Source organism: Aplysia californica, unplaced genomic scaffold (assembly GCF_000002075.1).
Source record: "Aplysia californica isolate F4 #8 unplaced genomic scaffold, AplCal3.0 scaffold00557, whole genome shotgun sequence".
Classification (NCBI taxonomy): Eukaryota; Metazoa; Mollusca; class Gastropoda; order Aplysiida; family Aplysiidae; genus Aplysia; species Aplysia californica.
The window spans coordinates 217926-230765 of record NW_004797827.1 but is presented as its reverse complement, the minus strand read 5'-3'; the positions used below and the strand labels follow the sequence as shown (position 1 = coordinate 230765).

General features: G+C 38.4%; 1 protein-coding gene across 1 annotated transcript in view; it reads right to left on the bottom strand.

Moving 5' to 3' along the window:
• Positions 1–1378: 1378 nt before the first annotated feature.
• Positions 1379–12840, bottom strand: part of LOC101855048 — a gene marked incomplete at its 5' end in the record, with an annotated part of 126015 nt that continues 114553 nt past the window's right edge. Inside the window, 7 exon segments of the mRNA XM_013087202.2 lie at positions 1379–2545; positions 3255–3360; positions 5329–5454; positions 7164–7322; positions 8551–8641; positions 11409–11505; positions 12600–12840. The exon segment at positions 12600–12840 is cut by the window's right edge and continues 30 nt beyond it. Coding sequence (XP_012942656.1) covers positions 2281–2545; positions 3255–3360; positions 5329–5454; positions 7164–7322; positions 8551–8641; positions 11409–11505; positions 12600–12840 — 1085 coding nt within the window.

Here is a 12840-nt window from a genome sequence, read left to right as displayed (position 1 = left end):
CACACACACACACACACACACACACATGCATACATGCACACACACATATGCACACATGCACACACACACACACACACACACACACTTAATTTGCATAAATGCAAACACACACACACACACACACACACACACACAAACACATACATACATACATAGAAAACTCCAAACCAAAAGGCTTTGTCATTTTGGATATCAGTCTCTGTATTGTGTCATGCATGAACACATGTGTTCCATAAACGAGCGTCAATGAGTATGGAGACTGAAGAAAGATAATCAGATAATACGTTAACAATAAAATCCAACAACACAAACAACAATATTTCAGGCTTTTAAATTCGATAATCATCATCATATTAAAATATATTTATATCATATTATTATTATAGAGAAGGCAATATAAAATCTAGGTAATATAATATTATATACAGATGGAACTTCAATAAAAAACAATCCTGTAGCAAGACAATTTGTATAAAAAATTTAGGCACAATGATTGGTGATCTTATGAGTAATTTGTTTTCCTATTCTACTGTTATTGTTCAGGCAGGTAATGAAACGAGCACATTAACCCTCTTTTACTTTTTATAGCACCAAAATCAGTCAACTCTCCCTTTACCATTATAACACTGAATGAATAAATTATGTTTCACGACGCGGTGGAATCAGGCGCTCGTCAATTTTTTGGGCATACAGAGTTATTGGTATCAGCTTAAAGCTTTTTCATTCGTCTAGCTTTTGATGAAAGAAATATCCATCTGTCTTGAAAAGAAGTCAAGATATTTGTGATTGAAGAAGGTGAGGATCGACAGATTTCAGTGGTTAAATTAGCAGGAAAATGGCCGCCAGAGTTCGGTAACTACCATAAATTGACAGTCCTTGGAAACAAAAAAATGTGCCATATTTCTGCCTGTAATCAATGTTTTTCTGCGGTATCCACACCGAAATATGTTTCTAATTAGATGCATAATGTTTTGAGCCAAAAAACAAAATTCGATAAAAATTTCCAAACTGGCTGAAAATTGCCATTTTCTCCGATAATATCATTTTGACAAGCGCCTGATTTGATCAGGATGCCGTACAAATGTCTGTATATTTGAACTGGTGATCATTTCAAACCAAGCTTTGAACTCCAAGCCTTTCTGTCTCATACATTAAAAAAAAATATTTTGTTAATTTTACAACATACCCTAATCAGTTTTCATAGCTGCAGAGCCACTATAGCACTTCATAAGCAAAGATGATCACAACAATGATTTGGAATGTAATGGAGTCTGTTGTGGTATTAATAAATTGTAAAGCGCTGGGAGCATACTATCTGGCCGAACTATGTGCTATATATAAATGCACACTATTATTGCTATAATTATCGTAATAAGTATTTTTGGTTGGAGGAATGTTTCATATATCCTCTATGGATTAGGCAAACTATGTACAAGTGTGTATTCAGAATTGTGTAGCAGTTGGGTCTTGAGGCAAAATTGAAAGCCATAGACACAAAATAATGACAATAATATTATTCCTCTCCTTATTTTAATAGGATTTAGTAGCAAAATAATTATTCTTTTCACAGCTTTAAACAGTTCCTATTTAGACGTTGTGCGCATTGAAATAAGAATGGATAATACAAGATCGAAATAAGCTTGCAGATGCGATTAAAACATTTGACAAGGTAAAGTTGGCACTTGAGATATATAACTTGGTATATATTATATAGTAAATGCTGGCATTGGACAAGTATGATCTGTTTTAGGAAATGAAGCTTCAATAATCTTTCATGTCTTAAACTAAGCAAAGAACTTGGAGTACTGTCCAATCATCGTCACGCTTTCATTTCCCGACCTCACATTCTCTTTTATTGCTCGCAGGTACTTGGGTGGTGTAAAAGAGCTCAGAAATCATACACAAGGCACAAACTGATTTGTCAAACAAATTTTCAAGTAAAAGTACATGTCTTGCAATGTTATTGTTATACACTCTCAAACTACAATCATAACACAAACTCCTCAGTAATTTTTATCATCTTTCTCGTTATTGGTACTGTAAAAATGCGAGTTACTTGTTTCATACCCTCAATGAAGCAGGGTTTGTTTCGTGTACTAAAAACCCTACAGTTGAAACATTTTCACATTTGTTCAAGTCTTAAGCTGACTTAGGAAAGCACCATTCTCTTTAAGTTTTCCAACAACAAAACAAAATGACAAAGGTAATTGCGTTATAACTGCCAGAATTCAAAACGCTAAGCGATGATGTCGTCCTATTGTCGTAACGGATTCATCCGCGTTACCAGTCCCGGGGCCTGCCCGAGCGTCGTAATCCCACATCACCGTGATAAGACTGACTTCCATCCCTCGAGGAGAATCCATTTTCCCTGTTGGCGGGCTCGCTGTCGTAAAAGTCTTGCATCTCCATGTTGTACATGGTCGGGTCCACCAGCATGACGGCGTTGTTATTGTAGCCCTGCATTCTGTAGTCCACAAACTCTGTCTCCGACACCAGACTCTTGTCCTTGGAAGACTTCCCGTTTCCTTTAGCAGCTTTTCTCCTCCTGAAAAGTAAGATTAGATAAGATACATCCTTTTTGTCAAGATCCTGGCACATTGGTTTGGTGTTTCACCCCGTTCACACATGTACACACATACACATGCACACACACATAGATCTACATATACACACACACACACACACTCACATACACACATGCGCACACACACACACACACACGCACACACAAACACACACACACATACACACACACACACACACACACAAACATGCACACATACACGCAGGCTTACGGTCACATGCATAATATAGTTGAATTGTAGTATAAACAATAATAATGTTAAGCTAGATACATACTCAATGTTATTCTGATGCATGCACTAAGGTCATATGAATACTTGTAACAAGATGGTTAAGATGGAAGAATTTTTTATGGATTATGTTAAAAATAACCTGTATCTTTCTTTGATACAGATCAGAAGTCTAGGTCTTCTGCTTCTGATAGATATCTTTATTTGAGGGAGCAAGGGATGTTTATTGTCCAAAAAGATGAAATTAATCTTTTAGGTGCAAGCTGTAACGTACAATTCATCCAAGTAGGGGAATGTAGATGTTGAAATTTTGCTTACTTTCCGTATTATTATTAATCGATTTCCTTTTTCTTTATCTTGTTGTCTTGCATTGATGATGATGATGATGATGATGATGATGATGATGATGATGATGATGATGATGATGATGAATATACTTACATGCATGACACGCAGCCGACGATAATGCCAACCAAAAGCAGGAAGCCACCCACTCCCCCACATATGGCTGCCACAAGCGTAGTGTTATCCTCATCAGGCGATTCTCCTGCAGAACATCAATAGAAAAATGTCTTGGAAACTTTAAAAAAAACACAAAAATCTGATTTTTAAAATATTTTTTTGTGGGTAAGTGTTTTATGGTGCTCGCAACTGCATAAGGTCATTTTATGAACTGATTCAAAGAGAAGATAAATAATTGAGACAAAGATAAGATAAGATAAGATACATCTCTATTGTCCAGATCCTGGCACATTTGTTTGGTATTACGTACACACATACATATACACACACGAAGACAAACTCACACACACTCACACAAACATACACACACACACACAAACATGAACACACATGCAGGCTTCCAGTCACATGCATAATGAGAGATAGTAGTAGTCCAGTAGTCCACCCAATCATTTCTTCATAATAAAAAAAGTACTTAACGTGAGTCTAACAAACAATTGAGGCCTGTAGTATTCCACTCAATACTGGCTGACTTTGACGGGCAGGAAAGACGCAGCCTGCCTTCTAGATGATCAAAATTGTGTTGTTTCGAGATGTAAAACATTTACTATGATTTGTGAGGCAGCGTGATGAAATCAGGAGCTTGTCAAAATAACGAAATCGAAGAAACCCGCATTTTTCTATCCATTGGGCAATTTAATAAAAAACTATTCTATTTTTGGCTCAACACCTTTTATGTCCATTTAAGAACACATTTCTGTGTAGATTTTACTGAAAATAATTGTTTAAAGTTACAAAAAATGTAATTTTTTCAATTTTCATGGATTCACATTCTAATGAAATAACCCAACTTTGGCAGCCATTTTCTCACTAATTTTACCTCTGAAACGAGGAAACCCCCACCTCCTTCAATCGCAAATATCTCGAACTGTACTCAAGATAAATAAGTATTTTTTTCATTGAAAGCCAAGGCAAATCAACACACTTTAAGATGATACGAATAACTCCGCATGCCCAAAACTTGACGAGTGCCTAATTCAACCGTGCCGTGACACATTTACTATTTAATCAAAACGCATGTATGTAGTAGTAAGAAACACCAAGTGATTTCATGAATAGCAGCAACACTGCAAGTCAAAATTACAAAAAATAACGATCACAAAACAAGAAAGAAAACCGTAAACAGAAAAAAAGAACATAGGAAATAGAAGCAAAGGGACAGTATTCCTTATTCCAAGACATCTACATGAGGTCTTTGTTGATAGCACTATACTTTTTGGCAGCTGGGTGAATTGGGGAACTTAGAGCAACAAACTTTTCTTTGGAATAGAACATATATATATGCTTCCCAGGAAGCTGAAAATGTTTAGGAAATTCATAAAGTCTGTCAGAAAATAATCAACTGAAAAGAGCACAGATAGAGTCTGCTAGGAAGCAAAAATATGTGATATCAAAGGGCAGTCTCTTTCTAATGTTCTTTTTCTTCTGCTCCTTAGCAATAGGCCTATCATAATCATTCTTCTTCTTTTCATTCTCATTGTTACTATATCGATATATTATTATCATTCTTTTTCTTATAGGCTCAGTATCATCATTACTTTTCTTCTCACATTCAGTACTATCATTCTTTTTCTTCTTAAACTCATTACTACAACGTTATCATTGTTTTTCTTTTTATGCTCAGTACTTTTATCATTTTCTTTTTCTTACGTTTAATTCTATATTATTATTCATTTTCTTCCTATGCTCAATACCATTATCATTCTTTTTCATCTTACACTCAATACTACTATCATTCTTCATTTTGCAAGCAGTACGATTATCATTTTTTTTCTTCTCAAGTCAGTACCATGATCATTGGGCTAAATACCTCTTATTTTTGTTATCATTAGTAAATATACATACGTATTCATTACTCTTTTAACAATATCCTACCTAATTGGCAGGTAACAAATTTTGATCTTCCTGCTGCTGCTGCTCATGTTCTGTTTATTCTTAACTCGACTAAAACTGTAGATGCATAATATATGAATGTAGACGGTTGACAACTCACTCAGTTTATCCACAGAGCAGTCTGGCCCGGTATGTTTGCTGTCGCAGACACACACAGATTTGTCAGCACTGTTTGTCTGGCACTGTCCGTACTGTCCACAATAGCTTGTTTCGAAGGCACATGGCCCTGTGGACGAAATGTTTGCACAATGTCAGTATCAACAATGTTTTCTTTTTAATTGATATCGCTTATTTACTTATTTTACTCTCACTGCAAAAGCAGAAAGCAAAAAACGAAAAGGGAGTTAAATACACAGAAGGCAAAAGAGGTAGAGGCTGAACCAGAACAACTTACATATGGTCGCTTTTAAGCACTAGGAGGCTATCCCGAAAAATGCTGTTCTGAGAAAATCGAAGGTAAAGTTTTTGCCCCTTGTTCAGTTTCTTTAAAAGACAAGGAGAGTTTTCTCTATAACCAAACAAATATATACTCCCCAAACTTCTCCTATAGGTATGGCAGAGCCCACTTTTGGTGTAGGTCAAGATTTCTGTAAACGCACGAAATCTGGGTTAGCCCGCTTGTCCTTAAAAGCGACCATATAGAAGGTGAACAGGTGGGTAAAGGGATAAGACCAGGATATTACAGTAGTTTTTTAACCCTTTGAGCCCTTGCCACCCGTACACCAGTGGCGCATTAAACTGTCTGTAAGCCTAGCCACCATAACAAAGAAAGTTTAGGATTGGAATCCACAGGGTAAGAGATCAAAGGGAAGACCGCGTGGAACCTGGAGAAGAATCACAGAAATTGATGTACAGAAAAGTGGGAAGACATGGAATAACATCAAGAGGCTAGTCCAGGATAGAGAAAGGTGGAAAGTGTTTGTCCATGGCCTATACCCTGGTACAGGGTGAGAAAGGCAATGATGATGGTGATGCCTTGCCACCGGTACACCACTGAGCGAGACCCCATCCCCATCCCCATCCTGGCCTGCCAGACACAAAACGAGTATGGGAAAACAGTGTTTAGTTTTAAGTTTTAGTAGAGGTTTTAGGCGCTCGCAACTGCATAAGGTCATATGAGCGCCAGAAGATTAGAGGTGTTACAAGAGAGTGACAAACATAAAAAAGAAGAAGGGGAGATAAGGACAATAGATGTTTGATAGAAAAGAAGAAGCAAACCAAACCAGAGCACCCGTCAACTACCCACAAAACAGTGTTTACTACAAAAGACGTTATTAATTATTTTGAAGATGTTTCTGAATTAGATGCTGGTAATGACAAGAACTACCCTGAGTGGGATATGGAATGTGGTTCTGACAATCATATGAAAGTTAGCAATATATCACTCAGGAGCTCTGGCAGAGGGGCACGGTAGCCTCAGAAGGTCAGGGCTCAAAGGTTAAGATAATCTGAGCAAAGAAACGTCAAACCATCATCGACAATGTCTTTTTTCAGATACTCAATGACTGTGTATCCATTTATGTATTTTGCGAATTGCATTGTGTATATTATTTTATTATGTATTTGTATGAGCTCATTTCGTAACGATGTGGAAACGTGCGAGTGTGATAAGCAAGTACATGTGTGTGTGTGTGTGTGTGTGTGTCTGCCAGCGCATGTGTTTGGCATGCATGTGTGTGCACATGTGTGCGTGAGTGTATGTGTGTGTGTTTATGTGAGTGTCTATGTTTGTGTGTGTGTATGTATGAGTGTGTGTGTGCGCGCTGTGAGTGTGCGTGTGTGCGCGTGCGCGCGTGCGCGCGTGCGTGAATATTGTTCGAACATGCATTTACATAAAGCGCCTACAGCTGTGTTTATGCGGGAGTTGGCGCTATAGAAATGATTTTCATTATTATTATTATTACAATTGTCTCTGGGGCAGGCCCATGTACTGACCACTGCAATTGGAGGCAGTGTAGGCTCCTGGCCCTCTAGTAGTCTCAAATTCTGGACAACTTGTGCAGTCAGTACTGCCTGCCGAGACTGAGTAGCTTCCCTTGGTACACAGCTGGCACCGTGAGCCTGCTGTTGAAAAACTGCCCGCTGCACATCGTTCTGGAAAGACCAAAAAAAAAAAACCCAACAAAAAAAACCGCTGTAAAATGAACTCACTAATTGGTGTAGCGCAAACATGCATAAACAAATGTACACAAACACACATACACACACATAATAACACACACACATACACAACCGAACACACACACGTACACGACCAAACATCAACACATACTAACACACACAAACACACACACACATGCATACACAACCGAACACACACACATACACGACCAAACACCCACATACTAACACACACACACACACACACATGCATACTCATATACAACCACACACATACACACAAACACACACATTCACACATGTGTGCATGCATACGCACACGCACACATACACACACATGCACATGCAAGTTGCGAGCGAAATAAAAATATTTATTACTTGCACATGCAATACACACTCAAATACCTACACACACAGATACAATACAGTTTCTATCTCTCTCCATCTCTCTTTCTCTCCCTCTCTCCCTCCCCCCTCTCTCTCTCTCTCTCTTTCTCTCTCTCCCCCCCTCTCTCTCTCTCTCTCTCTCTCTTTTTCTCTCTCTCTCTCCCTCCCCCTCTCTCTCTCTCTCTCTCTCTTTCTCTCTCCCCCTCCCTCTCTCTCTCTCTCTCTCTCTCTCTCTCTCTCTCTCTCTCTCTCTCTCTCTCTCTCTCTCTCTCTTTCTTTCATTTTATTTATTATTATATATGTGTTGCATCATGGTGAAATCAGGTGCTCATCAAAATAATGAAATTTGAGAAACCAGCATTTTTCAGAAAGTTTGGAAATTTTTCTTTGTGCATCCATTCAAATAGTGTAGTTCATCAACAGTTGTGTCAGTGGCCTAGTGGTTAGACTACTGGACTCATTGTCATTGTGAGGTTTCAGGTTTGGGCGGTTCGAGCTGCGGGCCCAACGTTGTGTCCTTGGGAAAGGTACTTTATATTAATTTTCCTCACTTCACCCAGGTGGGAATGGGTACCTGGCCATAGACAGTGAAAGATCTTGTCGGTATGTTAGTGTTTTAGCGCCTAAAAATGGCTGCTTGCACTGTATGCTTCCCAGGAAGTTGAGGTTGTTTTACAGAGCTCTCAGGTCTGCTGGGGTAATAGTATAGCTTGTGAAGTGCATAGAGCTTGCTGTTGAGCGGGGATTTGCGCTATACAAATGCTATCATATATTACCTATTATTATTAAATTATTACTAGCAAATTTGACTAACCGCAAACGTTTGGATCAATAGAACTTGTTTCAGATCCTGCATAGCATGAAGTCAGAGCCTGAGCGGAAGCAACTTCAATGCCATTGGTAATCTGAAAAAAAAAAAAAAGAACGAAAATGTACACAAATGAGAAAAAGAAACAAATGGCGAACATACAACTGATTTCCGGCAGTACTAAGACTGTTGAAAACTTCTTGTCAATTCACAATTTTTTCTGTTGACTAAGAGCAAAATCAGTGCTTAATAAAAAGACAAGGAATAAACAATAGCAAGTCAACAAACTGCCTACACACATTTTCAAACATCAAAGCTTTTCCTCTATTTAAAATCAAGGGGAACCATCGCAGAGGCAACAAAACTTCTTTTATCCTGTTGGGTATTTGCAGAAGAAATTGCCAATATCTGTGGTGTTCAGGTTAGGCGCTCTGCCTTGGCATGGAGAAAATGGTGAATTTGATTTCCTGATAGGGAGGTATTTTTTGTTCGATGTTTTTTAAATTTTTTTTTAGCATCTTCATCCGTTTTTTTCCGACATTTTATTCCTCTCTCGCTCGCTCCTGCCCACCCAGCAGTAATGGGTACCTGACTTTGAGTTGTGGAAGTAAAAGCGGCATGGAAATGAATTGGCCACCCTACCACAATATGCCAAAGGCCCAGGAAGTTGTCTCACTAACAAGGCAATCCCCAATGTCCAGATCAGATGCAGGAACAACTTTACTTAACTACTTGAGTTGGTCCTGACAGGCAGAGTGAAAGTCAGCCTGACTCCTAAATGATGTAAATCATGTCAATGGGGACATAAAACACCTATAGTTCTAATTCCTTTTTACAGCAGAAGGTGACTTTCCAAGTCATCAGTCCTACTGAGTCACTACATAGATTCTAGTTCATACTGGATTCTCAGGCCAGCAAAAATATGTTATCATGTATCAAAATCACTTACTCATTCTTCACACAGTCACTTTGAATATTATTGTGGATATTACTTTAAACACACACAGATGTTAGCAAAGGAAACATTTTGTGCGTTTCAATTTATAAATTTTTTTATTTTTGCTGGGTACATCAGTGAAAAAAATTATGGGGAAAAAAAAGCCTTTACATTCTGTACCCATTTTTTCCAACATGACTGGGTCATCAAGATAAGAAAACCTACAGAATATGGAAAGGGGTGGGGGGGAGGGGGGGGACAACCTGTCAAAGTATACAAACAAAGGCATGTGAGGCATCGTGGTGGAATCAGGCTCTCGTCAAAATAATCAAAGTGAAGAAACTTTCATTTTTCAGCGGGTTTGTGAATATTTACTTCATTTTTGTTTTTTGGCTCAACAACTTTTATGCCCATGAAAGTACTAATTTCTATTTGGATTTTTCAGAAAAATGTTGATTAAAGGCACAACAAATGTAAATTTTCAGTTACCACGTACTCTTAAGCTAAGGAAATAACTAATCTTTGACGGCCATTTTCTCACTAATTTTTCATGAAAACAAGTGACCCCCACCTTCTTCATTTGCAAATATCTCGACTTGTATTCAAGATAAATGGATATTTTTTTATCCAAATAAAGACAAGTGAACAAGCTTTACGATGATACCAATAACTCTAAATGCCCAGAAATTGACGAGAGCCTGATTCCACCAGGATGCCTCACATATGCTCATTTGATTTAACTCTTTCTCTCTGAGAGGGGTAAAGGGGTAAACCAGAGGCCCTTTTTTGGTACTAAATCTAAAAATGACACAAACGTCATAAAATAGGTAATTAAATCAAAACAAGTGAACCTTTTTTGATAGTTCTTCATCTAATGAATGAAGTCCCTGTAAAAGAGACCTGATTTTGGCAATTTCTGAAATGTAATTTGATGCCAAAGTCATCATAAAAGATTGTGCCCGAGACGCTGCCAGCATCTCACCGGTACAGTGGTTTCAGTGGGAGTTGCTAGCCGGAGATAAGGAGTTAAAGAAACAAAAATTCAAGTCAAAACTGCTTTAACAGCCACCTGTCAAAGACAGTCACCCACACAAATGATCACTTCCCATTTCCTCCATCACATTTTTCTGCATATATATAATAACGACATTGTCTAAGACATCCGCTTGTCCAAGACATCCACTTTTCTCTTTCACAACGGGTGGCCAACTTGGATAGTTTCGGTCTGTGGTGTAGCCATATTTAGGCGCTTCATTGTCACACACAGAAGACCTCAGTCTAATTCCCCAAGTGCAGACAAAATTTTTATAGAGTATCTCGGTTTTTCTTCTGGGATGTTGTATCCCTCTAGGTTGGCCCTGACATGCAGGGTCAGAAGCACATGTCTGAAATGATCTTAATTGTGCCGATAGTGGTGTAAAAACATTTACATGCAATTGTGTTGTGACGTGGTGGAGTCGGGCGCTTGTCAATTTTCAGGCATATAGGGTGGGGTTATTTGTATCATCTTTAAGCCTGTTCATTTGCCCTGCTTTTGGTGAAAAAAGTATCCATCTATTTTCAATAAAAGTCGAGATATTAGCAATTGAAGGAGGGCAGGGCGCGGTAGCCTGGTTTCAGAGCTGAAATTAGCGAGAAAATGGCCTCCAAAATTGTGTAATTTCCATAGCTTGAGAGTCTTTGGAAACTGAAATTTGACATTTTTTGTGCCTTTAATCAATACTTTTCCGTAAAATCTACAGAGAAATGTGTTTTTAAATGGACACAAAAAGTGTTGAACCAAAAAAAGAACGTTAGAGAAAAAATTGCAATTGCCCTACAGTCTGAAAAAAGCCAATGTCTTTGATTTCCCTTTTTTGACGAGCGCCTGATTTCACCACGATGCCTCACATATTATGTATGTGCAGCCAAAACCAATAGGTCGTACCAAATCCTCCTGGACTCCGGTCAGGTCGTAGACAGCCTCTTCCACAACAGCCTTGGCTGTACGGGCAGTATTTTGCACACTGTCTTGGAGCAACGAGCTACGAAACAGAAGGAAAAAATGTGAAAAAAAAATAACAACAAACATTTCGCTACCTCGGAATTACAAAGATCTATTATTACGATCATGAAGTCAGAAAGCAAATATTCTATCTGCTCTATCAAAATCGTAAGATTATTCGGAGTTGTTATAGAGATATTCAAAGAATTGCATTAAAAAAAGCTTGACATGAGGTGAAACTCAAAACTTTTGACATCAGATTTCTCAAAAACTAGGTACTGAGCAGATAGAACTTTGTAATTCTGAGACAGCGAATTGTCGTATAACTGTGTTTCTCATTCATTATACCAGCAAGAGAAGAAAAAAAGTTTTTTTAAAAGTAGCCTACCTAATTTAGAACACTACAACAATAATTAAATCACTCGTAAGTCTACTCGTGTAAGTACGCAAATTAGAACACAACCACAATAATTAAATCACTCGTAAGACTACTCATGACATTTCTACGTAAACTAGTACTGGGCGGCTAGGTTCCCGATTATTGAAAGCTAGGAGGCATCGTAGGAATCGACTCCGAACCCAATTACTTACTTGTTACTTATGTGATTTTTTCCAGTGGTTACCTGGTTGGCTCCGCACATCTTCAGGATTTTAGATAACCTTGATTTCGGAACACTACTACGATGCATTGACGTCTATTTTTGAAAAATAAATTCTTTAAAAAAATGAAGAAGATTTTAATGATAAAAGTAAAAGTAAATGGCAACCGTTGGTTTACGTAAAAAGGAGACGGCCTTCCGTAGTATTAATTGTGGGAATCGACTCTTCGCCCTGCTCTAGCGTAAACCATAAACTAACAACCAGCATTGCTTGGTTTTAAGGACAAGCCAGCTAACCCAGATTTCGGGGGGTTTCCAGAAATCTTTGCCTACACCAAAAGTGGGCATTGCCCTACCTATAGGAGAAGTTTGGTTTCATTGGTGTGTATATATATTTGTTTGGTTACAGAGAAAAATCTCCACGTCTTTTAAAGAAACTGAACAAGGGGTAAGAACTTTACCTTCTATTTTCTCAAAACAGCATTTTCTGGGATAGCTACCCCTTTTGCTTAAAAGCGACCAATTCTGCACTTACTCCACATTATTGACAGTCACTGTCACATCGACTTCATTGCCTGCCGAACGCCGTTTCCTCCGAGAACTGGGACAAATGTTCGAGGTGTCTACAATGACGTTGGAACACTGAGGGTCAGGGCACAGACCGTTCACACTCTGTCTTTTGGTAGCGATGAGCTGCAAAAAGATTTCCCGTATCTTCGTGACTACTGGCAATCTGTTGTTACATGAAGTTACGACCACAACAGCAACCACTGTCA